Here is a 27808-nt window from a genome sequence, read left to right as displayed (position 1 = left end):
AGATGGTCAGCATACCCACATGACTGATCCCCAATAAAACCCTGGACACCAGGGCTCCAGTGAGCTTCCCTGGTTGGCAACATTCCTTGAGGGCTGTCACACATCATTTTTGGGAAAATTAAGTGCTGCCCACACGACTCCACTGGGAGAGGACAACTGGAAGCTTGTGCTGGTGTCTCCTGGACCCTGCCCCATGCTCCTTTTTCGACTGATTTTAATTTGTATCCTTTCTCTGAAATAAGCTGCAACTATGAGTACAACAGCTTTTCTGAATTCTGTGAGTCCTTCTAGCAAATCACTGAACTTGACTTGGGAACTCCCGGCTCACATCTTGGGAATGCCCTGAACTCAGCTGACCATTCTGCTGACATGAGGTAACTATGGATACTGGACTCTCTGTACAAAGGCCAATTCCACACCATCACGTTATCTATGATCTCACGGGGGGAAAGGTTACTGCTCACACAGTAGCAAAGAAATAGCTGAAAAAAGAGTAAAGTAAAACTACAATTAATAGATTAGTACAACTGGTTAGAATAAGATTATAAGCAATATTATTCTAATGATCCGAAATAATTAGTTTTAACTATAAAACAGATAAACAGAAATGAAAAGACTTTGCAGCTGTCCTCTTTCAGGTCTAGCAGGCTAAGATTAAGATGTCTATGCATATACACACACACAAATCTTTCTTGGTAATGAAGGCGGTTCTACAGCTCAGAAATGGAACTAATGTAAATGTCCACGCAAGGTATCAAGACGACAGAGTAGGGAACCGCGTGGTCAAGGGGATCAATTAACCCTGTGAGACGAATGCCGCACTGCCCCTCCCTGAGACAGAAGGAACGTGTCTGGTCACTGCAAACTGTGGCACCACACTCAGTGATCACTGCATGAGCAATACGAACCACTTTACAAAACTGCAAAAGCAAAAACCTCCAACAGCAAGGTTTCTTTAAAAGATGACAGTAATAGTTTGATAATGTCATTTTGAAGAGACTTTTCCATCTTATTGTATGGTCTGAAATAATCTAAAGAACAGAGAAATTACTGGTCCTTCAAAGATTAGTGAACTCAGAACTCAGCTCTCTGGCTGGAGCCTTCTTAAGATTGTTAACCTTTCCGATCTCTTCTATTGTTATTTATGTAGTCTAGCACTTTTGGGGCCAAGTGCAGTCTCTTTTTCTCTAGGAAATAATTTCCTCTAGAGCAGGAGTCAGCAAGCACTTTCTATAAAGAGTTATACAGTAAATATTTTAGGCTGTGTGGAACATATGGTTCTGTCACAACTACCCACCTCTGCCACTGTAGCACAGAAGAGCCTGAGACAGTATGTAAATAAATGAGTATGGCTGCCTAACGAAAACAGGGGTTGGGCCAGATTCGTCTCGCAGGATGTAACCTGCCAATCTCTGTTAGGGAGATTCAAATCGATTATCATAAAGTTGCAGTTAATACTCTCTTGTACACTTCTTCTATCTCCTTTCACACTGCTAATATCTGCTGGACCTGCTTAATCAGGTCCACCAAAGATCAATTTCATTGGTCTTTTCAAACAACCAGCTTTTGAGTTCCAGTTAAACATAGTAGATTGACGACATGTGTTATTTCCTCTAACTCCTAAAAACACACAGAAAAAATAAATGACACAAATCTACAAGGACAAAGAGTACAGGAGAAAGAGAAATGAGATTAATGCATTTCTGAAATACGTAAACCGTTTGCATGAATCGTGACCCATTTGGGAAAGGGAAGGATTCTACAACATGGGTGCTTGCAGAGGGAGAGTGTGAAGAAGTAAGCTTATTGATCAACCGAAGCCCAGAAAGAGTCCATGCTCGGAGGCAAAAGATAGAGTGGGGATGGGAAGAGGATGGGTTTTAACTCCACAAACCAATCAGACACTCTGTTGCCTACTGCTATCCACATCCTTCAAATGTATTGTTTGAAGAATATAAACCAGAAAGACTTCAGACTCAGGAACACTATGTGGGTTAAACACACATGAACAGTGGGATCCACATCTGCTTCTAGAAAGCCAGAAGCCGGATTACAGAAGTCAGGCTGCCACCCACGGGAGGAGACTAGAGGATTCCTTTCTCGAGGAAGTGATCAGCCCCAGAGACAAGACGCTGACGCCGACAGACCCCACAGTGACAAGACAGTTCTCTACCTGGGTATTCAGTGGCAAGGCCCACCAGCGGACAAAGCACTCACACACAGAGACCCTACGATCGTATTTTTTATTGCCTCACATTCCCGGGGCAATGAAGGAAGCCTCCAAAAATAAGAGCCAGAGAGCCAGAGGAAATAGGGTCAATGCAGTGTGAAGAAAACAAGTTCAAAAAAACCCCAAACAAACATGCATCTTCACAAAAACAAAAATATTTTGAACCTAGGAGGAAAGAAATGCCATTTAAAAAGCTTTAATCAGTAAATAAAAACAAAAAAAAACAATAAAAATAAGAAAGACAATATTTATAAAGTAAAAAATCCAAGAAATAATAGGAGAAACCTAAAGGATACCAGTAATGGGAAATTAAGCTCTCAATTTATGGCAGATTAAATGGGCAAAAATATAAGCAAAGACACCACAACTAATAAAAGATAGGTGACAAACATTTAACTCATTTCAATTATGTAGAAGAGCCACAAAAAGCCAACCATAAGAAACACTTCAATGCATGCCACAAGCTATGTGTCAAAAAAGTTCTAAAATAAAAGGAAAACTAAAGGAAGGAATAAAGAAAAGAGAAACAGACACACTAGAAAACAGAAAAGCAGCTGCACTAAGTCAAAAATTCAGTTCTTTTAAATTAAAAAAAAACTAGCTAATACAGGGAAATAAAAATGGGGCAATGCGGGAGGAGAAAGGATAAACATACAAAACTAGAACAATAAAGCGGAAATAATCACACAAAGAAGCATAAAAAATCTATTTTGCTCAGTTCCATGTAAATAAACTTGAAAATTAGAATGAGCCAATTTTTTAGAAAAAATACTTTACCAAAACTGACTCCAGAATAAAATAAGCCCCAAATTGATTGATTTCCAAAGTAGAAACAGAAGTTCTCAAAGGTACGTCAAAAAGCACTAGACTCAGGTGATTTTAAAGGGAATTCTAACAAACACACACACATACTTTTAACATATTATATATAATATTTATATATTTTATACACAGACTCAAATTCCCATGTTAAGGAAATAAACACTCCCAAAAATCTTTTATGAAGCAAATATAATACTGATACCAAAACCTCCCTTAGGGCCAGCCCCATGGCCAAGTGGTTAAGTTCACACGCTCTGCTTCGGTGGCCCAGGGTTTCGGCGGTTTGGACCCTGGGCGTGGACCTAGCACCGCTCATCAGGCCACGCTAAGGTGGCATCCCAAAGGCCACAACTAGAAGGACCCACAACTGCAATATACAACTATGTACTGGGGGGATTTGCGGAGAAAAAGCAAAAAAAAAAAAAAAACACTTCCAAAGATGACACCACTCCCTCCAAAAAACCTGAGACCAACCCCATTCAGGAATATTAATGCTCAAATCCCAAATAAATATTTTTAAAAATCCAGCAACACAAACAAAAAATAATATATTGTGACCATATGGGATTTATTTCAAAAATGCATTAATGGTTCAACATTGACTGCCTGATATAATTCACCATATTGAGAGATACTAGGAGGGAAAACCACAGGATCATCTCTAAACACTTAGACAGCATCTGTCAAAATTCAAAAGCCATACTTGATTTTGAAAAATTCAATAAATTAGGAATAACAACACTTCCTTCACATAGTAAAATGTATCTATTTAAGCCCAAAACCACTGTCATAATTAATAGACACTACAACCACCAAAATTAAGGATGTCCATTCTCACCCCGCTGCTTTTACCAAAGGTACTAGCCAATTCATCTAGATAACAAAATTAAAATTAAAAAAATTAGATAAAGCAAGGTAAACTTATTATTATTTGCAAACGACGTGAGTGTATACTTGGAAAGCCCAAGTTATAAAATGGAAACAAATTAGGTATTCAGGAAAGTAAGGGAATATAAAATTAACATATAAAAGTCAACAGTTAGAAGTTTTGTAGATATAATGAACAAAAACGTTCAATTACCAATAGACATGGGAAAGATAAACTACCTACAAACAAACTTGAGAAATGTGAAAGATACAAATGAAGAAAATTTTAAAACTCCTCCTAAAAGATGCAAAAGAAGAACAGAACAAACAGAAAGACATCACAATCTCGGATACAAAGACTAAGCATCTTAGATACATGCCAATTTTCTCTAAATCATGTATTATCTATATGATGCCAATTTTCTCTAATTCACGTATTATCTATATGATGCCAATTTTCTCTAAATGACTTAATCTGTGCAATCCTAATAAAAATACCAATAGGTATTTTTGGGGTTGTTAGGGGGAAAGGAAAGTGATTAGACAAGTTAATTCCACAGTGCATAAATAAAGTTAGAAAAACTCTAAAAAAGAACAGTATGGAGAAGCTAACCCTAACAGATATTAAAACACCATTAGCTACACTAAGAATATGGTCTTAGTGCATGAATAGGCAGAACATTTGAACAGAATAGAAACTCCTGAAATAGGCTTAAAGACATGTGGGAACTTAGTACATGACAAAAGTATTTCATATCAGTTGGAGAAAAGATTATTCAATAAATGGAGTTGGGGTACTGGGTAGCCATCCGGGAAACAAAGTTGGAGCCATATCTCAAGAATAATTCCAAATGGATCAAATATTTATTAAACAGAAAAAACACATGAAAGTACTAGAAGAGAATTCTCTTGTAACTGTAGAATAAAAAAAGACCTTTCTAACCATGACTCAAAATCCAGAATTCATAAAACATTACTTTAACTACATAATTTTCATTGGCTCTCTGTGGCAAAAATATCATAAGCCGGGGCTGGCCCGGTGGCACAGCGGTTAAGTTGGCGTGCTCTGCTTAGGCAGACCTAAGGGGTTTGCCGGTTTGGATCCCGGGCACAGACCTATGCACTGCTTATCAAGCCACGCTATGGCAGGCATCCCATGTATATAGTAGAGGAAGATGGGGACAGATGGTAGCTCAGGGCCAATCTTCCTCAGCAAAAAGAGGAAGATTGGTGGTGGACATTAGCTCAGGGCTAATCTTCCTCAAAAAAAAGGAAGAAAGAAAAATAGCATCTGCAAAATCAACAGAAAAATGGTGACATCTGTAACTCATATTGAGAAGAATGAATCTCCCTAATACATACTGATCTCCTAAAAGTCAGTAAAAAGACCAAGAACCAACAGTAAAACTGCATAAAAGATATGGAATGAAGTATACAGAAAAGGACATATGTATGGCTCTTAAGCATGTGAAAAGAGATGCAACCTCACTAATGAAAAATACAAGGTAAAACTATAGCTTGACAACCCAAACTGAGACACACTACAAAGTGAACTGGTTTGTGCTGTTCAGAAATGTCAGGTAATGAGATCAAACAACACCGAGGACATGCTGCAGATTAAAGCAGACTAAAGAGACACATAACAATAAGGTGCACTAAGGGATGCTGACTGGGATCCTGGACCTAAACTAACTAACGTATTTATTTTGCTATGATGTACATTGCTAGGACAATTGAGGAAATTCAAATAAAGCTTAATCAATAATTAAACACTTTTTATTTTAAAACTGAAATTAAATCATTAATGTATCAATAATAATTGTATCAATGTTAATATCCAGATTGGGGGAATTGTACTGAGATTATATAAGAGAATGTCTTTGTCTTTAGGAAAGACTAAACTATTTAGGGATAAAGGAGCATTATGTCGGTAACTTACTTTCAAACAGTTCAGAAATAATATGTATACAGAGAATGATTAAGCAAATATCATAAAACGTTAACATTTGGGGAATCTGGATGGCATGTATACTCTCCGTATTATTTTTGGAATTTTTCTGTAAGTCAAATTATTTCATAATAAAAACCTTAAAACTCATTTTTAAAAAATACTTTTTTTTTTTAAGATTGGCACCTGAACTAACAACTGTTGCGAATCTTCTTTTTTTCCTTCCTGCTTTTTCTCCCCAAATCCCCCCAGTACATAGTTGTATATTCTAGTTGTAGGTCCTTCTGGTTGTGGCATGTGGGATGCCACATCAGCATGGCCTGACAAGCGGTGCCATGTCTGCGCCCAGGATCTGAACCAGCGAAACCCTGGGCCGCCGAAGCAGAGTGCGTGAACTTAACCACTCGGCCCCGGGGCCGGCCCCTAAAAAACTACATACTGATGACATTTTTCACATACCATATTGGTAAAAATCCTAGGGTTTAATAACATAGTCTCTGCAATGTTGCAGAGAAACAGGCTCTCTTCTACCTCCAGTTGGAGAAAAAACTGGTATAACTCCATGAAGGACAATTTGATAATATCTGTATGAATCACAAATACATATCCTCCTCCATCCAGAAATTCTTTCTCTAGGAATTTGTTCTAGACTTATAGTTACGTGTATGGGAAAGGACCTTTGTACAAGGTTATTCACTGGAGCACTGATAGCAAAAAGACTCAAATTCCCACTCCCCCAATGCAGTGCTCCCCCAAAAAGAATGCCTGTCAACAGGAGACTAGTTTTAACAGACACCCAGAAAGTCAAGCTTTCATAAAACAAGTGAACATATTACAATGACTAGCTCCCTATAATCTCCATGCAGTACGGAGAACATGCAGGACAGTCTCTCGCCCCCAGTTCTCGTCTCTTTGAATGTTGCTTTCTTATTTCCCAGTCAGGCGTTCAGAGAGCCTTTCAATGCCATCTGAAAAGCAAGATCCCAAAGGGCAGCTACCCTCTGGTGTGAAGTTTTCTTTGCACAAATTCAAGACAGCAGAAAACTTGAATATTTTATTTTCTCCATCTTCAAAACCAGGATAGTGATAGCATCTTTCTGACAGGGTTGCTGTGAGGATTAAATATGACAGGTTGCTTAAAGCATTCAGCCAAGGATCCAGATCACTAGCATTATTTAATACATGGCAGTTCTTCTCACTATCCTCATCATTTCATAAGACAAGAAAAATGGCCAGTAAAACAGGAAGATACTCTATCTCACTAGTATTTGACAAATAAAAATGGCAAGTAATAGGATATATTGGAGTATATGAAGAAGCCATTTGGTATAAACCTAATTCAGCCTGACCTTGTCTTTCCAAAAGGGCCTGACTGAGGCCCTTGAATATCTGCTTTAGAGATTCCCTATGGCAAGAGCAAAGGCCCTTGAGATAAAGGTGCAACTTCTCTCCCCCTCCCAACGTTGGCATCTCCTTAAAGATTAAGCATCTTTCTTTAGGCTGGGAACGGATTGCAGCGCTCATGCTCATCTGTGACCGCCCAGCCCGAGGCAACACACCTGCCACCCCACAGCGTTCACTAAGACAGCAGACCTATCAGCCGTTTCCATCAATCGCTGTGCTGACAGAGCAGCCTCGTGACTATTGTAAAAGGGACATTTCAATCATATGTGAAACATACTCTTTGAGGGTATATAACCACCCTGTATACCCCCACTTCTTTGGAGTGCTCTGTTCCTTTGTGGAAATACTCTCCCGGGTTATAATCCTCAGATTTAAGCTCAGAATAAACTCACCCAAATTTTCATTTATAGATTGGTTATGGATTATTTTCGTCGACATATTCAAGGAAATACAAATGTATTAAAGTTTATATGATGAAAAAGATTTTCACCCAAACAGGTAAATGTCTAGCATAAACGTGCTAGACATTTTTCCTGCCAACAGATCACTATCATCAGTAAAAGGTATAGTTGTAGACATGAAAACGCCCTAAAGTGTTAATGCTCCTTACTATTCATTTCAAAAGACAGCCATCAATTCCTGGATAACGGAGGAGGAAGTCCAAAATCATGACAGCCAACAGCCTGGAAATCCTGGTGACTGTGTGATTAAGGATCCAGTACCTCAGGATTGGATGCAGCCCAACAAGTCTGTGAATTCAGAAGCACTTTGATTACCACATGTGCCACCTGGATGCTGAGACTCAAGCCAGCCAGATGGTGCCCCCCGCCCAGATCCTGCCCTGTGGGGTGAGTCTCAGCCACAGACCCCAGGCATCAGTCTACGTGCCAATCACGGCTGCTCTGCTCTCTGTGCTCCGAGGAGCAGCATGGAATCCAAGACTACAGGAATTTCAATATCTCAGCATGAATCTAATTAGGCTCTACAAAACTTATAATAGCTTGACCAAATTATTGGTCAAGATAGTCAAAAATGAAATGTCCACCTCCCAAACTGGAAAAGAAAGAAAATGGAGATCTCGTCAAGATGGTGGCAGGCAGGGGCTGGCCCCGTGGCCGAGTGGTTAAGTTCGCGCGCTCCGCTGCAGGCGTCCCAGTGTTTCGTTGGTTCGAATCCTGGGCGCGGACATAGCACTGCTCATCAGAACACGCTGAGGCAGCGTCCCACATACCACAACTAGAAGAACCCACAACGAGAAATATACAACTATGTACTGGGGGGCTTTGGGGAGAAAAAGGAAAAAATAAAATCTTTAAAAAAAAAAAAAAAGATGGTGGCAGGCAGACTCTGAAGTCACCTCCTCCCACAAACACAACCAGGTTACAACTACTCCTGGAAAAATTACCCTAGAGAGAAAACTGAAAACTGGATAAAAAGAACCCTCACAACAAACGACAGTCCTGACTGAGGCAGAAGAGGCAGAAATTCCTTCTGGAGAGAAAAAGCCACTTCGTGAGCCAAGGACCTTCACAGCTGGTTGGGCAGGACCCACCCCAATGTACGCAGCCCTCCCCAGAGGAGTGGGGACCTAAGCGGGGGCACATTATTGCTATAAGCATCCTTCAGACTCAGCACAACTGAGATGACTGTCCTACTATGGCTTCACTGGCTATTAACTGCAATGGGGGTTACCCCCAGAAAAGGTATCGGAGGAAAGCCGAAAAAGCCTGGCTCTTAAAGGGCCCATGCACAAATTCAACCATCCCAGAGAGCAACCTACAATCACCAAAAAGACAGCTGCACAGTCTTTTGGTGAAAACAGACTCACCTGGTTGGCTCTGGGTGCATCTCAGTGAGAGGTGAGATCTCTCCAGAGACTGAGACTTTGGTGGCGGCCATTGCTGTGACCTAGTACAGGCGTGCTGACACAGACGCTGGCAGATGCCATTGAGGTTCTTCCCCTGGCCTGACAGCCCAGGAGTCTGCCACACCCACTACAGCACAGATTTAATCTAGTTCAGCCAGGGGAGGAAGGCCACCCTAGAGACTAGCCCCACCCAACAGCAAGCCCTCAGGCTACTTGTCAGCCTGCATAGACTGGGTGCCTTGATCCTCCACAGGTAGGTGAGTGTGTCTACCTCTGTGGGGCAGGGCCTGTGTGAGGACCAGGAGAACTCTGGAGGGTGGAGGCATTGGTGGAGAGGTTGGGGTCTTTACAGTGGGGCAACTGGGTATACTCCAGGGGGTCGGAAAGTGCGCATGGACCAGGGCTGTGTTGACAGTCTGTGTGGACCTGGGGTGGGGGGGTGGGGTAGGGCTTATCAGCAACAGAAGACCTGTGCTTCACAATCAGCCACAAAGAGGACTGACTCCACCTTCCAAAGCCTGAAACAATTGGGTGCTCCAGTGCCTAGGGCCAGCCCCACTCAGCTGCAATCCTAAGAGAGCTGACAACAGCCTTAGAGGCCTGAGGCCTACAGCAACTGTAAGCCCCTGAGCCTAGCAACCAGCTACACTAGGTACACACTCAATTAACAGGAAAACTGCAAGAGGAGCGTGCTAGTAGATCTTGCAGCCAACGGTGCTGGGGCTCCCCAAACCCAATTTACAGACAGCTGGCCAGGGAGGGAATAGATTCCCTGGGTACCTGCAGTAAGAGCAACCCTACCACAGCAGAAGGACACAAGTAGCCCAAACAGGGGTCACTCCTGGATAATTTGGACTGGTGACGAGAGGGAAGCACACTGCTGAGCCTCAAAAGGCATCTCTTACATAAGGCCACTTCTCCAAGCTCAGGAGACATAGCTGACTCACCTAATACACAGATAAAAGCACAGAGAAAGAAGCATAATGAAGAGGCAAAGGAATACATTCCAAGCAAGGGAACAGGACAAAACCCCAGAAAAAGAACTAAATGAAACAGAACTATGCAATTTACCCGACAAAGAGTTCAAACAAAAACTCATAAGGATGTTCACTGATCTTGGGAGAAGGATGGATGAACACAGTGAGAACGTCAATAAAGAATTGAAAAATATAAAAAAGAACCAATCAGAAATGAAGAATACAATACTGGAAATGAAACACTCACTAGAGGGACTCAGTAGCAGAGTAGATGATATAGAAGAGTGGACCAGCGAGCTGGAGGGAAGACCAGAGGAAACCACCCGAGCTGAACAGATAAAAGAAAAAAGAATTAGACAGAATGAGAACAGTCTAAGGGAACTCTGGGACAACATCAAGCGCACTAACATTCGTACTATAGGTGTCACAGAAAGAGAAGAGAAAGACAAAGGGGCAGGACTCTATTTGAAGAAATACTAGCTGGAAACTTTCCTAACCTAAGGAAGGAAACAGACATCCAAGTACAGGAAGCACAGAGAGCACCAAAGAAGATGAACACCAACAGGTCCACACCAAGACACATTATAATTAAAATGTCCAAAATTTAAGAAAGCATCCTAAAAGCAGGAAGAGAAAGGCAACAAGTGACATACAAAAGAAGGCGCATAAGCCTATTGGCAAACTTCTCACCCAAAACCCTACAGGCTAGAAGACAGTCGCAAGACATATTTAAAGTGCTGAAAGGAAAAAATGTACAGCCAAGAATACTCTGCCCAGCAAAGTTATCATTCAGAATGGAAGGAGAGATAAAGAGCTTCCCAGACAAGCAAAAGTTAAAGGAGTTTATCACCAAGAAACTAGTTCTACAAGAAATGCTGAAGGGACTTATTTAAGCAGGAAAGCAATGACCCACAAATAGGGATAAAAAAATTATTTAAAAAAAAAAAACACATACACCAGGCAATAAAATCACTAGTAAAGGCAAAAATACAGTAAAGATAGCAAATCAACCACCTATGAAGATGATATATAGGGTTAGAAGACAAAAATACTAAAATTACCTGTTACAATGATAAGAGGGTAATGGATAGACACACACAAAACGAGACTAGATATTATTTCAAAAACATAAAACGTGGGAGGAGGGGATTAAGAGTAGAGCTTTTAGAAAGAGGTCAAGCTAAAGAGAACATCAACTCAATACAGACTGTTATATACGTAGAACATTACATAGAAACCTCATGGTAATCACAAACCAGAAATCTATAAGTAAACAAATAAGTGAGAGGAAAGAAATCAAGCATATTACTAAAGAAAATCATCAAACAACAAGGCAAGAGAGCAAGAGAAGAACTACTAAAACACCCAGGAATAAAAACAAGTTAAAAAAATGGCAGTAAATACATTTTTATCAATAGCTACTTTAAATGTCAATGGACTAAATGCTCCAATCAAAAGGCACAGGGCAGCCAATTGGATAAAAAAACAAGACCCATATATATGCTGCATACAAGATGCACACTTCAGAACTAAAGACACTCACAAACTGAAAGTGAAGGGATGGGAAAAGATATTCCATGCAAATGGCAAAGAAAAGAAAGTAGGGGTAGCAATACTTATATCAGACAAAATAGACTTTAAAACAAAAACTGTAACAAGAAACAAAGACGGGCACTACATAATGAGAAAGTGAACAATCCAACAAGAGGATATAACACTTGTAAATATCTATGCACCCAACACAGGAACACTCAAATATATAAAGCAACTATTAACAGACGTAAAAGGAGAAATAGACAGTAACATAATAATAGTAGGGGATTTGAACACTCCACTTACACCAATGGATAGATCATCCAAACAGAAGCTCAATGAGGAAACATTGGCCTTAAATGACACATTAGATCAGAGGGACTTAGTACATATATATAGAACATTCCATCCCAAAAGCACAGAATACACATTCTCTTCAAATGCACACAGAACATTCTCCAGGATTGATCACATGTTAGTCCACAAATCTAAACAAATTTAAGAAGATCAAAATAATACCAAGCATCTTTTCTGACCACAAAGGTATGAAACTAGAAATAAACTACAGGAAGAAAATCAGAAAAGCCAGAAAAATGTGGAGATTAAAACAAAATGCTACTGAACAACGACTGGGTCAATGAAGAAATCAAAGGAGAAATCAAAAAATACCTTGAGACAAATGAAAATAAAAATATGACATGCCAAAATCTATGAGATACAGAAAAAGCAGTTCTAAGAGGAAAGTTTATGGCAATTCAGGCCTATCTCAACAAAGAAGAAAAATCCCAAATAAACAATCTAACAGTGCACCTACAGGAACTAGAAAAAGAACGAACAAAGCCCAAAATCAGCAGAAGAAAGGAAATACTAAAAATCACAGCAGAAATAAATAAAACAGAGTCTTAAAAACAATAGACAAAATCAATGAAACCAAGAGCTAGTTCTTTGAAAAGATAAGCGAAATTGACAAACACTTAGCTAGACTCACCAAGAAAAAAAGAGAGAAGGCTCAAATAAATAAAATCAGAAATGAAAGAGGAGAAATTACAACAGACACCTCATAAATACAAAAGATTATAAGAAAACACTACGAAAAGCTATATGCCAACAAACTGGATAATCTAGAAGAAATGGATACATTCTTAGAATCCTACAGCCTTCAAAAACTGGATCAAGAAGAAGTAGAGAATTTGAATAGACTAATCACCAGTAAGGAGATCAAAATAGTAATCAAAAACCTCCCAAAAAATAAAAGTCCGGGACCAGATGGCTTCCCTGGTGAATTCTACCAAACATTCAAAGAAGACTTAATACCTATCTTTCTCATACTATTCCAAAAAATTGAAGAGGAAGGCAATCTTCCTAACTCATTCTATGAAGCCAACATTATCCTGATACCAAAACCATACAAGGACAACACAAAAAAAGAAAATTATAGACCAATATCACTGATGACCATCAATGCAACAATCCTCAACAAAATACTACCAAATCAAATACAAGAGTACATTAAAAAGATCATACACCATGACCAAGTGGGTTTTATTCCAGGGATGCAGGAATAAAAATTACATGATCATCTCAATAGCTGCAGAGAAAGCATTTGACAAGGTACAGCATCAATTTATGACAAAAACTCTAAGTAAAATGGGTATAGAAGGAAAATACCTCAATATAATAAAGGCCATATATGACAAACCCACAGCTATTATCATTCTCAGCTGAGAAAAACTGAATATCTCTCTAAGAATAGGAACCAGAGAAGGATGCCCACTGTCACCACTCTTATTTAACATAGTATTGGAAGTCCTAGCTAGAACAATGAGGCAAGAAAAAGAAATAAAAGGGATCCAAATTGGACAAGAAGAAGTGAAACTGTCACTATTTGCAGACGACATGATTTTATATATAAAAAACCCTAAAGAATCCACTAAAAAACTTTTAGAAATGATAAATCAATACAGTCAAGTTGCAGGATACAAAATCAACATACAAAAATCAGTAGCATTCCTATACACTAACAACAAAGTAGCAGAAAGAGAAATTAAGAATACAATCCCATTTACAATTGCAACAAAAAGAATAAAATACCTAGGAATAAACTTAACCAAAGAGGTGAAAGATCTGTACACCGAAAACTACAAAACAATTGTTGAAAGAAACTGAAGACAACACAAAGAAATGGAAAGATATTCCATGCTCTTGGATTGGAAGAATTAACATAGTTAAAATGTCCACACATCCTAAAGCATTCTATAGATTCAATGCAATCCTTATCAAAGCTCCAATAACATTTTTCACAGAAATAGAACAAAGAATCCTAAAATTTATATGAAACAACAAAAGACCCCGAATAGCCAAAGGAATCCTGTGGAAAAAGAACAAAGCTGGAGGTATCACACTCCTTGATTTCAAAATATACTACAAAGCTATAGTAACCAAAACAGCATGGTACTGGCACAAAAACAGACGCACAGATCAATGGAACAGAATCAAGAGCCCAGAAATAAACCCACACATCTATGGCCAGCTAATTTTCAACGAGGAAGCCAAGAGCATACAATGGAGAAAGGAGAGTCTCTTCAATAAATGGTGCTGGGAAAAGTGGATGGCCACACGCAAAAGGATGAAAGCAGACCATCATCTTACACCGCGAACAAAAATCAACTCAAAATGGATTCAAGACTTGAATGTAAGACCTGAAACCATGAAACTTCTGGAAGAAAACATAGGCAGCACACTCTTTGACATCAGTCTTAGAAGCATATTTTCAAGTACCATGTCTGACCAGGCTAGGGAAACAAAAGAAAAAATAAACAAATGGGACTACATCAAACTAAAAAGCTTCTGCACAGCAAAGGAAACCATGAACAAAATGAAACGACAACCTAACAAGTGGGAGAAGATATTTGCAAACCATATATTGGATAAGGAGTTAATATCCAAAATATACAAAGAACTCATACATCTCAATAACAAAAAAACCAACAACCCAATTAAAAAATGGGCACAAGATCTGAATAGAGATTTCTCCAAAGAAGAGACATGCATGGCCAACAGGTACATGAAAACATGTTCAACATCATTAACTATCAGGGAAATGCAAATCAACACTACAATGAGATATCACCTCACTCAGGTCAGAATGGCTATAATTAACAAGACACTAAACAACAAGTATTGGAGAGGGTGTGGGGAGAAGGGAACCTTCTACACTGCCAGTGGGAGTGTAAACTGGTGCAGCCACTATGGAAAACAGTATGGAGCATCCTCAGAAAATTAAGAATAGATCTACCATATGATCCAGCTATTCCACTGCTGGGTATTTATCCAAAGAACTTGAAAACACAAATGCATAGAGATACACGTACCCCCATGTTCATTGCAGCATTATTCACAATAGCCAAGACTTGGAAGCAACCTAGGTGCCCATCAAGGGGTGAATGGATAAAGATGTGGTATATGTACACAATGGAATACTACTTAGTCATAAGAAATGATGAAATCCAGCCATTTGTGACAACACAGATGGACCTTGAGGGTATTATCTTAAGTGAAATAAGTCAGAGGGAGAAAGTAAAATACCGTATGATCTCACTCATAAGTAGAAGATAAAAACAACGACAAACACACACATAGCAACAGAGATTGGACTGGTGGTTACCAGAGGGGAAAGGGGGGAGGGGGAGGGCTAAAGCAGAGATTAGGCAATATGTGTGTGGCGACAGATTATCATTAGTCTTTGGGTGGTAAACATGACGTAATCTACACAGAATTCGAAATATATCATGATGTACATCTGAAAGTTACATAATGTTATAATCCAATGTTACTGCTATAACAACAAAAATTAAAATTAAAAAAAGAAAAAGAAAAGAAAGAAAAAAGAGAGAAAGAGAAAAAGAAAGAAACCACAGACACAAAAATTTGATTATTTCAAACTTTCAATATAATTTCTTTGCTCTTTATCATTTTAGTGACTGCACTGTAAAATTAAAATTACTGCTCTAATACACCAGCTGGGTGCTCTGTTTGTATGTATCAACTTCCTAGTAGTCTGTCACAGAACATACAGTGCACACTGTCTACAGTACAGGAGAGTGGTGCTAGAATACAAGGCCTCATTATATAGTTGACTAAATTAGTAAATTTTCACAATAAAAATAAAATCTGTTTTAAAAGTCTATCAAATAAAACTCAAACGAATTTGGGAAGACTCAGGGCTGCAATGCAATCTGGAAATGCCATGTCATCAAACTTTTCATATGTGTTAGGCACAGTGGCAGGTACAAAGAGGAAGAAATGAAGGCGCCTGGACCCTCTGTGAGCAGCTCTCTCCCAGCCTCGACGAATATGGTCACACAGACTGGCCTGTCGAGGAGATGGCATGAGGCCAAAAAGATTCTCCCCACTTCCGTGTGTGATGTCCACTGCTTTGGTCAAAGAGCTTTGTCCAAGGCACTTTCATGGTCTACACAAACTACCTGCTGGATCTCTCACTCTCTTATCTACCACACACACAGTATGTACACATGCTAATAACTCTACATATATTATTTCATTTAATCGTCACAACTTTAAGACAGATGTTGATATTTTTATACCCATTTAGAGAGGAGGCAACTGATGCCCAGAGAGCTTAAGTAATTCCCTTAGGATCTGAGTCACAGTAGCACCCAGACCCAATTTCAGACCTCAAACTCTTAACCACTTCCCTCTGGCACCCAGCTGAGGCGTTTTAAAATATCTAGATAAGGACATTTATACGGGTCTCCCCTTAACTGCCTGTAAAACAAAAAAAAATAACCTCAATTCCTCATCACTTCTTCTACTTCCATTACAAGGCGTACACACCCACCCAGACACACACCCACTCAGCAGGGGAGAAGACAAAACCCCCAGATGAAGGACATCCGTGTCCCTGTACAGGATCTGAGGCGGTGGCAGGTGAGTGGGTGGGGCTGAGGAGGGGGTACCTTTTCTGCAATGCCATTTTCTGTCGTGTAGATTGCCATGAGCTCGGTGTCTTCATTGTCCTGTTCACCGCTGGACGTGGCACCTCCGTTTATCACCACCTGAAGAGAAAGACTCCATTTAGAAGCTGTTTCACCGTACACCACTCTGCGATATGGAAACACTGTCCCCAAAAGTCTTTTGCAATTCTCATAAAAGACAAAAACTGTATTTTTCACCTACCAAATTAGCCAAGCTTTGAGTTTTCTGAAATGAAACTCCTGTCAAGTGTGTGCTGCAACAGTGGCCACGTGTGTGTCTATGATCGAAAAACGCACCATGTATCCCACAGAGTGAGGCTGCATGAACAGCTGAGGGAGACCAGAAATGGACCAGCCAAAGAAACCAGAAGGACTGGGGGCCCCAGTGTCCTCCAGGGGCAACGGAGGCTGGGCTGAGGGGCCAAAGCTGCTGTTTCCGAGCCGGGGAGAGGCATCCTGAGCTGCCCTGGCTAAGATCCCTTCCCAAGTAACCCCCTCGTGATGACTTCTCACACAGCATCCCCGGGAGGAGGAAACGTGCTGGTCAGAGCAACTCGCACCCTGCCATTCACCTAACTTACGTATACGTCTCACTGTGATTAAGACAACGAGGCCGCTGGTGTTGCATTTGCTTGTGGCATTGGGCAGGGCTGGGCGCTGTCTATGCCAACAAAATTGACTTTCTGGGTCCTCAAGGTAAGGACTAGAACTCATCCTGAGATGATTCGAAGACAACATCTGGGCACCTGGCAGGTCACAACCTGTTTCATGCCTGCTCTGGGGGGGGGCCCAACATGCCATCTTAGGTCCTGGCTGCTTGTCGCAAGAACCTTAAAATATTCTTAGTCTTTAGCCAAACGGTTCCATTTCTAGGAATCTATCATGAAAAGACAATACTGAAAATAATTGTATAAACATATGAATAACAGCACAAGTACATTTTTTAAATGCAGAAGATAAAAAGACAAAGTATACAAAAAGTTTAAATTCTGGTATGTAAAATACACTAAAAAGACACAAAAGACTAGTGACAGAATAAGAGAAAACAGTGTAACACACAACGGACCAAGGGTCCAGATCAGTGATTCACGGAAAAGACCTACAAATCCATAACACAAACAACCCAAAGGAAACGGGCGAGGACAGGGGTATACAGTTCACAGAAAAAAAGTTAAAATATCCAAGAAAACACATGAAAAGCTGTTCAGCCTCACTTAAAACTATAGAAACGACAATTAAAATAATATTTCATTTTTTACATAAATTAGGAGAAAATTTTAGAAGATGAATCTGGTGCTGACCAGGGTGTGGGGGAAAGCTCCAAGTTATTAGAGATTATGTTCTTGGTGGAATGGGCTTCGTGGGGGGTAATTTAGCGCTGGGATTTCAAACAGGCATCTCCTCAGAGCCAGCAATTATCCTCATAGAAACTTATCCCCTAGAAATATCCAGGCAAGTGGTATGTACGTTCAAGGTTGGTGACTGCAACATTATTTAAAATGCTGAATACTTGGAAACAACCTAAATGTTCATCAAAAAGACAGACATTATTAAATTATGGTGTATGCATTTCAAAAATAATATTCAGCCATTCAAAAGAATAAAACTGATGTACTGACAAGGAAAGAACTCCAAGAAATACTATTAAAAAAAGTGTCACAAAACATTAAGCCTTGAACTACGCCAATTATGTTAAACAAATAAAATAAAATTGTAATAACCTCCCTACCTGTCTGAATGCTTGGTAAAGGATCCAGAAAAGTCACAGACCAATAGGAAGGTTGCCCAAGGGGCAAGCAGGAAAGATGTGCGCCTTTCCTTCTTCACTCCCAACCCTTCCTTAGCATTCAGATCTTTCACAATCAATATGCATTCATGTTATCTGCATATTGCTTTTTTAAACTGATGATAAAAAATATATACACCAAAATAGTAACAGTGGCTATCTTTAATCTGTGAGGCCATTTTTACCCTCTTTTCCCCTTCATATACTTTGGCAATTTTCTAAAATGAGAACAATGTCTTTTTACAACAGGGAAGAAATTAAAAAGGCTAAAGATCCAAGCAGCACAGCTTGGATTGAGGCAGCCCAGAGAGATTTCAATCCACGTATTTTTGTAGTTGAGGAAATCAGGCCAGAGAAAAATTCCTCATTCAAGGTCATACAGATTATAACCCAAGTCTGAGGCTAGTTTTCAAGTAGGCTAAAGAGCTCAATTAACTAGCACATAATTCTTACAGGGCAAAATTTTCTTTTAACATTTCAAATAAGGAGTTGCTTTGAAAACTCTAAGTCATGCTACAGCTTCCTATAAAAGGCAACTGCGTTCCTGACGTTTGCCTGTAAAACTAGCTGCCAGCAGGATACATGATCCCAGCCAAGTTCAAGTTCAGAACACGAAACTAACTTACTATTAGAACCAGGCTCCAAGTCCTATCACAGCAGCACTCAACCCACTGAGCAGCCAAGAAGTACACACACTCAGGATGAACTCTCTTAGAACAACAACCTAGTTACTAAATCATCAGAGAAACCCAGGTCTGATTTAATGGCCTATTCTAGCTAAAACTAGCCTTCACCTGCACTCATTACCAGCTGCTGCAGGGAGCAACTGCTTCATCATCCTTCTGGGGTGATGAAAAGGCTTTGGAACTAGACAGAGGTGATGGTTGCACAACACTGTGAATGTGCTAAATGTCACTAAATTGTTCACTCTTACACTGTTAATTTTGTTGTGTGAATTTCACCTCAATAATTTCCTTTTTATCTGCATCTGTGGCACCAAAGAGGAGACTGTGGTAGGAGTTAGCAACTCCTATTTCTCCCCTGACTTGCTCCATTCACTCACATACACACACACGTAATTAAATAAATAACTACTAAAAAATGCAGATGCTCCCCAGCCTAGGAAAAGGCTCACATATTCACTCAACAAACCATGTTTGAGCACCTGTTGTGCCCAGGCAATGAAAATGCTGCCCTGCCACCTCCCAGGAGCTCCACCTGGAGTGGATGTCAAGTTAAGGAATTCTGACTGAACACAGGACGCAGCAGAGAGCCCTGAAGCCTGCCATGAGCAGATGTATGTTCTGGGTGACCACTCTGCCTGGAGCAGGACGGTGGAAAGGTGGGGCCAAGTAAACGGGATGACGACAGGAACAGAGGCAGGCAGACCCTTTTTGAGGCTACTGTCACACAAGAAGGGACAGTGGCCTAGACCAAGATATTAACAGTGCTCTGGGGAAGGCAGTCTTCAGGAGAGAGCAAGGATGTGGCCTTAGGCCCCTGGGGACTGCCCAGATAGGAGCCACAGCACCACAACTCTGTGGGGTGGGCACAGGGGGAGATGCCACTGCAGTACGATGGGCGACACCCCGGCCCTGGACACCAGCGGGTAAGGAGTCCAGGCCGCTGTCCAGTTCACTCACCTGGGTGGCTGGGTGGATGGAGGTGCCAGTCCCAAAGAGACTGGTACAGGGAGGGATGGAGGGACAAACTGGTATGAGAGGTTTGTAAGCCAATTCAAAACATGTATGATCCATAAAAATCATCCCATAAAGGAAGCCTACTCTCCCAGGCCAGTGTGGGAAGTTTATTTAACAGTAGATATTACTGACCTACGATTTTTAATGTATTTCCACAGGTCAAGCCATCCCCGGGGACCTCGGAGCACACCTTTTATCCTGTCAGCCTCATGTTCCAGAGCTGACCTGCTGCCTCTCCCATGCCACCCTCATCCCCAAATTGGGGAAAAGGCGCCCCTTCCCCCCCAGACCCCTGCTCCGCACTCTGCCAGAGTCCCAGCTGGGAATGGGAGTAAGGCTGGAAACTGGGAAGCTCTGGAGCAAGTGGGACATGAAACAGGTTTTTACTGAAGGGAGAGGGACTCGGCATCAGAGGGAGACGAGGCCACAGGAGGTGGGGGAAGGCCCGGGGCTGCTCTGACCTGCCGTCTCTACCATGTGAACGTGCAGGAGTGACAGAACATTACTCAAACACCAGGTTGCTTTACTAAGAAGTCCCCTTTGGCTTATTAAATAAGCTATTCTAATGGTCCATTTCTTCCAAAAATGTGAAGTTTAATTTTAAGAATCAAATATTAAAATCAGTTCTTCAGGAAAGGCACTGAGGTTTTTTTTAACAGAAAAGAATAAAAAAAAGGTTGCTGATACTATCAAAGCTCCAGATTTTTGAAGCTCTAAATATTATTTCAACTGGGAAATAAAACATGTCTTAGAAAGCTTTCTAAACTTAATAAAAATGGATTTTCTTTTGAGTTATTAATAGCAATGCAGATAACAGAGGGGAATCTTGGCATCTTTCATCTCAGGAAATTGATCAAGTTTTTATAAAAAATATCAGATTATTTAAAAACCTTTTGGGAACAAGATGTCTTTTCTCCCCTCAAGACTCTTTGAAACCAAACTTGTGGCTTTAAATTTTTTCCCCTAAACTAATATTGAACGATCACTCAGCTGTGAAAGCAGGTCTCTCCATTTGTCCAGTTGATTCTGCCTGTCTCCAACATGCAGGGCTGCACTGCCTTTATGGGGTGGGGGGGCGGGCGGGGGGTCCTCTGTTGCTCAATAAATACAATGTCTTTCTTGCTTGAGCGTTTTATTTCTACGAAGCTAAGACAATAATGCTAAAGAATTCATTTCTAAACAGTAATCCCAAGATGGTCGAATGTGTAGGAAGCAGGAGTGACAGGAGCAAGAGCCAAGGAGCGTCATGCTGAGCGTCACTATCACAGCAACGCCAGTTGAAGCTGACGGCTGAAGGACAACCGTGTTGTGTTAGTCACAACTGTGTTGTGTCACAGCTGTGACAGCTGTGTTAGTCAAACAGAAGTCACAGGGAGTCGGTGGCTGCAGACACACGTAGGGTGAAGGGTACAGGTACCTGGGAAACACTGTGCCTCTGACCAGAGGGCTCTGAACTCAATTCTCATCTATTCGAGATCCAGTATAATTCACCCACCACTGTCACGTGTCTGGTAGCTAAGTGAACCATTTTATACTAAAACAATCATTTTCAGAATAGTAATAAAATTCCCCAAATTAACTGCTTTCTATTCTTTTAATAAGTAACACATACTATTCTTACCCTCCCTAGACACACACACACGATTATTTCTTCTGATATCCGTTTCTCTACTCTACAATTAAAATGTTTTGAATAAAGAATAAAGATATCAAGATTAGTGCCTCCCAGTCTTTAATCCAAGTCCCTTTTTAAAGAACATAAAAATCTCCCACCTACTTCAATATTATTTGAAATTTCAAAATTAACTGCCATGAAAAATAAAACGAGTATAATACAGCATATGCTAAAACTCCAGAGCGTGTCAATCTTAGGTTATGACACCCCAAAAGATGTAGCTGGTAGATCTCACATAGCACGAGTGACCCTGAAGTTGGCCAAGGCAGCAAAGTCCCTAATCTCGTTTTCATCCCCTCTTCAAACACAGCAGCCCCCTGTGACACTTGGTGGCCACATGCAAGCAAAACCATCCAGAGCAACTAATACTGCAGCCGAAGCATGGCCTCCTGCCCAGCCCAGGTCTTCCTGGGGCAGCCTCTTAACTTCTTCAGCCTTCTCTAGAGGGTTCCTGGGACCGCACCTGCCAGAGCACCCTCCGCACTTCCAGGTGTGTCCCACCTGTTCCCCAGCACAACTCGTCCTTCAAGAGGAGCCAGAAGGTGCCTTATCCCTCTCCAACACCAGCCCCTACCCCAAAGCGCTGGTGGGATGATGTGCCCATCACTGGCCCACACTAAAAATGCTGTTTGTGCTCCTGCTCTCATGCACATCCCATGACCACGGTGACGGTGACAGCTAACACTGGGCACAGATTCATGCCGGACACCAGGCTGGGCACTTCACCAAACATCTTCCCTTCAAGGTGATGTTTGCAAGAGCTCAACTAGGGATGTCCCTGTGGACTCCCATCCTCCAACTCATTCCAGAACACATCCCAAGGGCACCCAGTGGGTTACAGCACTCCAGCTGAAAGGGGGCCGGCATCTTCCATTCTTCCCAGGTAGTAACACCTTATAGATAGCAAGCTACATTCTCTGATATGTGAAGAATCTGTAAGGGCTATAAACCAACAAGAAAAAGGTCAACATTCAAACAGGAAAATAAGAAAATATAAATGGCTCCTGAACATTTGAGAAGATGCTCAACTTCACTCATGAGATGCAAATTAAAACTCTTAACAGAAACCTTTTCCCATCTATTAAATCAGCCATAGTGCAGTCTGACCCACGTCCCATTGGCAAGCACACAACAGGTGCTCACACACTGCTGATGGGGATGAAGTGGCCTCAGGAGAGCTCACTTAGTGGTACCCCTCAAATTACCAAGGCACACACCCTCTGCCCCGACAGTCCCACTCTTGGAAATTTATCCTTCTCTTACATCTGAGTGAAATGGCTTATGCTCAAGGTTATTCACTGCAGTGCAAGTTGTAACAGCAAAATATTAGAAACAACCTAGATGTCTATCAACAGGAAACAGTTATATAAATTATGGTCCATCCATACCATAGAATGCTCTGCAGTTATAAAATCAATGAGGGCGCTATGTTCTGACATACGAATGTAAAGAACATCATCCATGACATATGAGTAAGCAAAAAAAAGGGCAAGAGCAGAGCTATAGACACAGATATTTAGATACACACACCTGTGTGTGTAAATACAGAGAATGCACTTGCTTATATATTCACAAACTACTTCTGAAAGGTAGTGTGTAGGGAGAATTGATGTATGCAAGACTGAGCAACAGCATATTAACTCTATACCCTTTGTATTCTTACATTGTGAAGCATACAAATACATGACACTTAATGTTTAAAAAAGAAACATTTAAAACTAGAATTCCCTTTACGGACCAATTAACAAAATTATGGTACATGCCCTAAGTGAAATACCAGGCTGCTGCTAAGGAGGATGAGGCAAATGCAACCAAACTTTCTGGGGAAGAGGTGGAGGACGTCTTGTTAAACACGATGAAGCAGGTTACAGCACCGTCTGCAGAAGCACCAGCCTGTTTGGTTGACACACGTAGTGACAAGCAACGTATACTTTTTGCTTTAAAACCATGTATTGATTATATGGAACCTTTCCTGACCTTCACCACCTTTGCCAGTGTGAGAGTGGGACCCCTTCCATCTGGACCCCTTCCTTTCCTGGTTTCTATGAATATGGCCACAAGGATGATCCTTCAAGGAGATGGGATGGGGCAAAATAAGATTCTCCTCCATCTCAGTGTGACTTCCAATGTTTTAGTGAAAAAGCTTTGTCAAAGCATTTTTACATTTTAGCTACACTAACCACTAGTTTCTCCTTATTCTCTTATTTATTGCACGTTTCATATGAGCCAGGTACCATGTTAATAAGTTTACATATATTTTCTCATTGATCCCTATAACAACCCCCTGACACAGATGCTATTTTCATTCCCATTTTACAGATGAGGAACCCGATGCCCAGAGAGCTTAGTAATTCCCTCGGGGTCTGAGTCACAGTTGCAATGCAGACCCTTACTCTGGACCCCAAGCTCTTCCCTCCAGGATTCTGGCTGAGGCTTTAAAAAATGCATAGGTAATAACTCTGCAGATGGTCCCCCAGCCACCGTGGCCCACAGACTTCTGTAGGCCCTCGAAGAAGCCGTCCGAGGGGTCAGACAGGGCTGTATCCCAAAGCTAGCTGCATTGTACAACAGAGATGGCATTAGGCCCCTTTCAGATCCCATGCCTGCCCGTCTGCATCACTGTACGTTGGTTTAAGGGGCATAGCGGAGATGGAGGAGGGGAGGAGGAAACATTTATTAATTGCCTCCTGTGCATATGATCTGATGTTGCTCTGCACGATCTCATTTACTTCTCAAACATCCCTGATACTGACAAGGAGGCAGCGGCTTCAAGGATGAGTAAGTGCACAGGCTTGCACAGGCTCTCACAGGTATCAAGGGGTAAACAAAAGCCCCATCTTTCCACACATGAAGCTGCTCTCCAGAAACGGAAGCAGAGGAGCTATCCCTGTGCCCTGGGGCTACAGTCATGACAGGTACGGCTCTGGCTGGCAGTGCTACAGGTTCTCCCTCAAACTGCTGTCTGATCCAGGGATTTTCTCTCCAATTCTAAGTTCAATACAGTCATGTGCAGCATAACTCGGCGTTTCAGTCAATGACAGACCACATATATGACAGCGGTCCCATAACATTAGTGCCATATGACCTGGGTGTGCAGTAGGCTATACCATCTAGGTTTTGTGTAAGTACACGGTATGATGTTCGCACAACAACAAAATTGCCCAACAACACATTTCTCAGAATGAATTCCTGTCGTTAAACGGCACATGACTGTAGTTCTGTGTTATTCCTGATCATCAGTACAGCTCAACAGAGACAAAGGAGGTGGGGGAGGAAAGAAAGACACTCACAGAGGAAAGATAATAAATGGCAAGGAACTTGGGGGGGAAAAAAGAGTTCCTCCTCATTAAAATGCATAACTAAAGCAATCAGATACCAGTCTTTCACTTATCGATTTGTTGCTTTTTAAATCTGGTATCTAGCACAGGGTGGGGGGGCAGTGTCTCTCTCACACAGCTGCTGAGAGCATAAACTACTGCAATAAGGTTACATACACTAGGCTACCATTTATTACGGCAAAGAATCAGAAACAACCCAAGGTCCCAACGAAAGCAGAACAGTTAGATCTATGATTTGCTATTATGTCACAATGACATAATTACACACAAAAAACAAACAGGTCATGTTTTCAGTGGCACTGATATCCCAGGATATAATATGAAGTTAAAGCAGATTTTGTGTGTGTGTGCACCAGAATTTTATAAAAGAACACCCAAATATTTGTTTCAAATCTCTGGAAAGAAATACATCAAAATATTAGCATGTTGTTTTTCTGGCTGATGTGATTCTAAATGATTTGGGTTTTTTCTTCGTTACACTGCTCTGTATCTTCTAAATTTTCAACAGTGACTATATTTCTTTTGTAAATGAAGAAAGTTGTACAAATAATAAAGCAATGATTGAACAGAAATATATGCAAACTACAAGAAAGATATAGTAAAAAAAAAACATCAGTTTTCTTACTACTTCCATTTCACTCTGACAACATATTTGTACCATGGAGCCTGGGGAGAAATATGGATGCTTTAAAATATGTAAAACTTAAAAGGAAGTGGAGAAACGACAATTACTGCCATGCAACCTCCCATAGACGATCTTCCTCCTCAAGTACTTTATCAGATCCTCACAGGGAATTAGCTTTTTTTCTCCAGCAGAATGACGGGCTTAGGTTATGGCAAAGAAATCAATCTGAAATACCTTACCCAAAACCATGCAAGCTCAGGAGCCTGCCTACCTAGCTTAGATGAAGACAGGTTAGGAGGGAATGGAGAACTTAGAGGTGGGGGTTCAGCAGGTGTAAACACCTAGAAGAAAAAGAAATCTTAAGTAGCCTGGGAAATGCAAAAGACACAGGTGGAGGGCTGGTCCCGTGGGCTGAGTGGTTAAGTTCACGGGCTCCGCTGCAGGTGGCCCAGTGTTTCATTGGTTCGAATCCTGGGTGCGGACATGGCACTGCTCATCAAACCACAGTGAGGCCGCGTCCCACATGCCACAATTAGAAGGACCCACAACGAAGAATATACAACTATGTACCGGGGGGCTTTGGGGAGAAAAAGGAAAAAAAACAAAAATTTTAAAAAAATAAAATCTTTAAAAAAAAAAAAGATGTTGCCTGTTAAAAAAAAAAAAAACACAGGTGGGAACGACAAGGAGGGGCTGGAAAGGAAGAAGGCTGGGGGGTGGGGAGACCATATGGAGGCTGTCAAGAAGATTCAGGCAAGAAACAAAGAGGACCCAAAGAATGCAGTGGCAGAGGATGGTGTGATGGTGGGCCATACAGGACAGGGAGGGCAGGAAGCTTGGGCAACTACTTCTGTTGCATTCCTGTTAAACTCGGTGCAGCTTAGAGCACAAAGCAAGTACTTCATAAGGGCAGAGTGCACACAGTGTCTATAAGGCCCTTTCCAGGACCGAGGTTCTATGAATCTGGCCTCACACAAAGTAAGAGATAATCGGCCAAAACTCTGCTCAACTTGGTAAACCTGTTCAGGATGGGACCGCAGCAACTCTGGCATTTTACGATTGTTCACACCAAATTGTTCGTGTCCCAACTATCAGAAGGGCATTTTGTGTTACTAACACCTCTCATTTCATTTTAAACTAGAAAGACTCTATTCAAATTAAAAGTAAGCTGCCATACAAGAAACTGAGACCTCAAAACCAGAGCAGAAAAATTAATTTTTAAGAACATTGAAAACTCTAGAAAGGAGTAAGGAAAAGAATCCCTTAACAACCATAAAAATCTTCATTTGAACACCATCTTCTCAACGTTTTTATTTCAAAGTATACACTGGCATGTTCCCTTTGTAAGAAAATTTTTTTCCAATGTATCCATTTTAAACAGAAAAGGCTGCTCATCTTGGCTATTCAATTTTGACCTCTCAAGAGCATCTTCTCCCCCAAATCATGGCCGTTATGCAGTAGAATCAAACTCTGATCTTACAGAAAGGGGAATTAACCAGTTCTCTGGGCAGGCTCCAGGAAGCACTCTCTTTATCCTCACACTCTTCTCAGAATCACACACTGTGGATCCCAAGATCTAATTATTCTTACAGAAAGAGAACACTTTCCAAAACAACTATTATTACCATCCAACTGAGACTTTCAGTTTTAAGATCCAACAATCCCAAGCCCTCGATTTAGGAATGTACAAGAAGAAACTCCACGGCAACTGGTATTAAAGTCCTAAAGACAAGGATGTGTTCCAGGCTTCCTTGTTTAGTTTTTAAAACAGGCCTACTTGCACTAAAAAACCTCATGGCTTTTGTTTGTTTTTGTTTTTGTTTTGCTGAGGAAGATTCGTCCTGAGCCAACATCTGTGCCAATATTCCTCTATTTTGTATGTGGGTCACCACCACAGCATGGCCACCACTGAGTGCTGTAGGTCCACACGTGGGCTACCAAAGCTGAGCACACTGAATTTAACCACCAGGCCATTGGGTCGGCCCCTCGTGCCTTCTTTTCACTGCTGAAAATGTGCATATTCGATTCTGCCATCAGAGTCG

General features: G+C 41.1%; 1 protein-coding gene across 4 annotated transcripts in view; it reads right to left on the bottom strand.

Moving 5' to 3' along the window:
* The window catches only part of SLC23A2 (solute carrier family 23 member 2), a 145100-nt gene that overhangs the window by 58046 nt on the left and 59246 nt on the right, over positions 1 to 27808 (bottom strand). For all 4 annotated transcript variants that reach the window (XM_044748853.2, XM_044748854.2, XM_070485612.1 and 1 more), the window contains one exon: positions 16625 to 16723. In XM_044748853.2, coding sequence (XP_044604788.1) covers positions 16625 to 16723 — 99 coding nt within the window. The remainder of the gene's footprint in view (positions 1 to 16624; positions 16724 to 27808) is intronic.

The sequence above is a fragment of the Equus asinus genome, chromosome 15 (assembly GCF_041296235.1).
Source record: "Equus asinus isolate D_3611 breed Donkey chromosome 15, EquAss-T2T_v2, whole genome shotgun sequence".
Taxonomy (NCBI): domain Eukaryota; kingdom Metazoa; phylum Chordata; class Mammalia; order Perissodactyla; family Equidae; genus Equus; species Equus asinus.
Note: the sequence above shows the minus strand (reverse complement) of the source record. Positions and strands in the feature narration are given on the sequence as shown.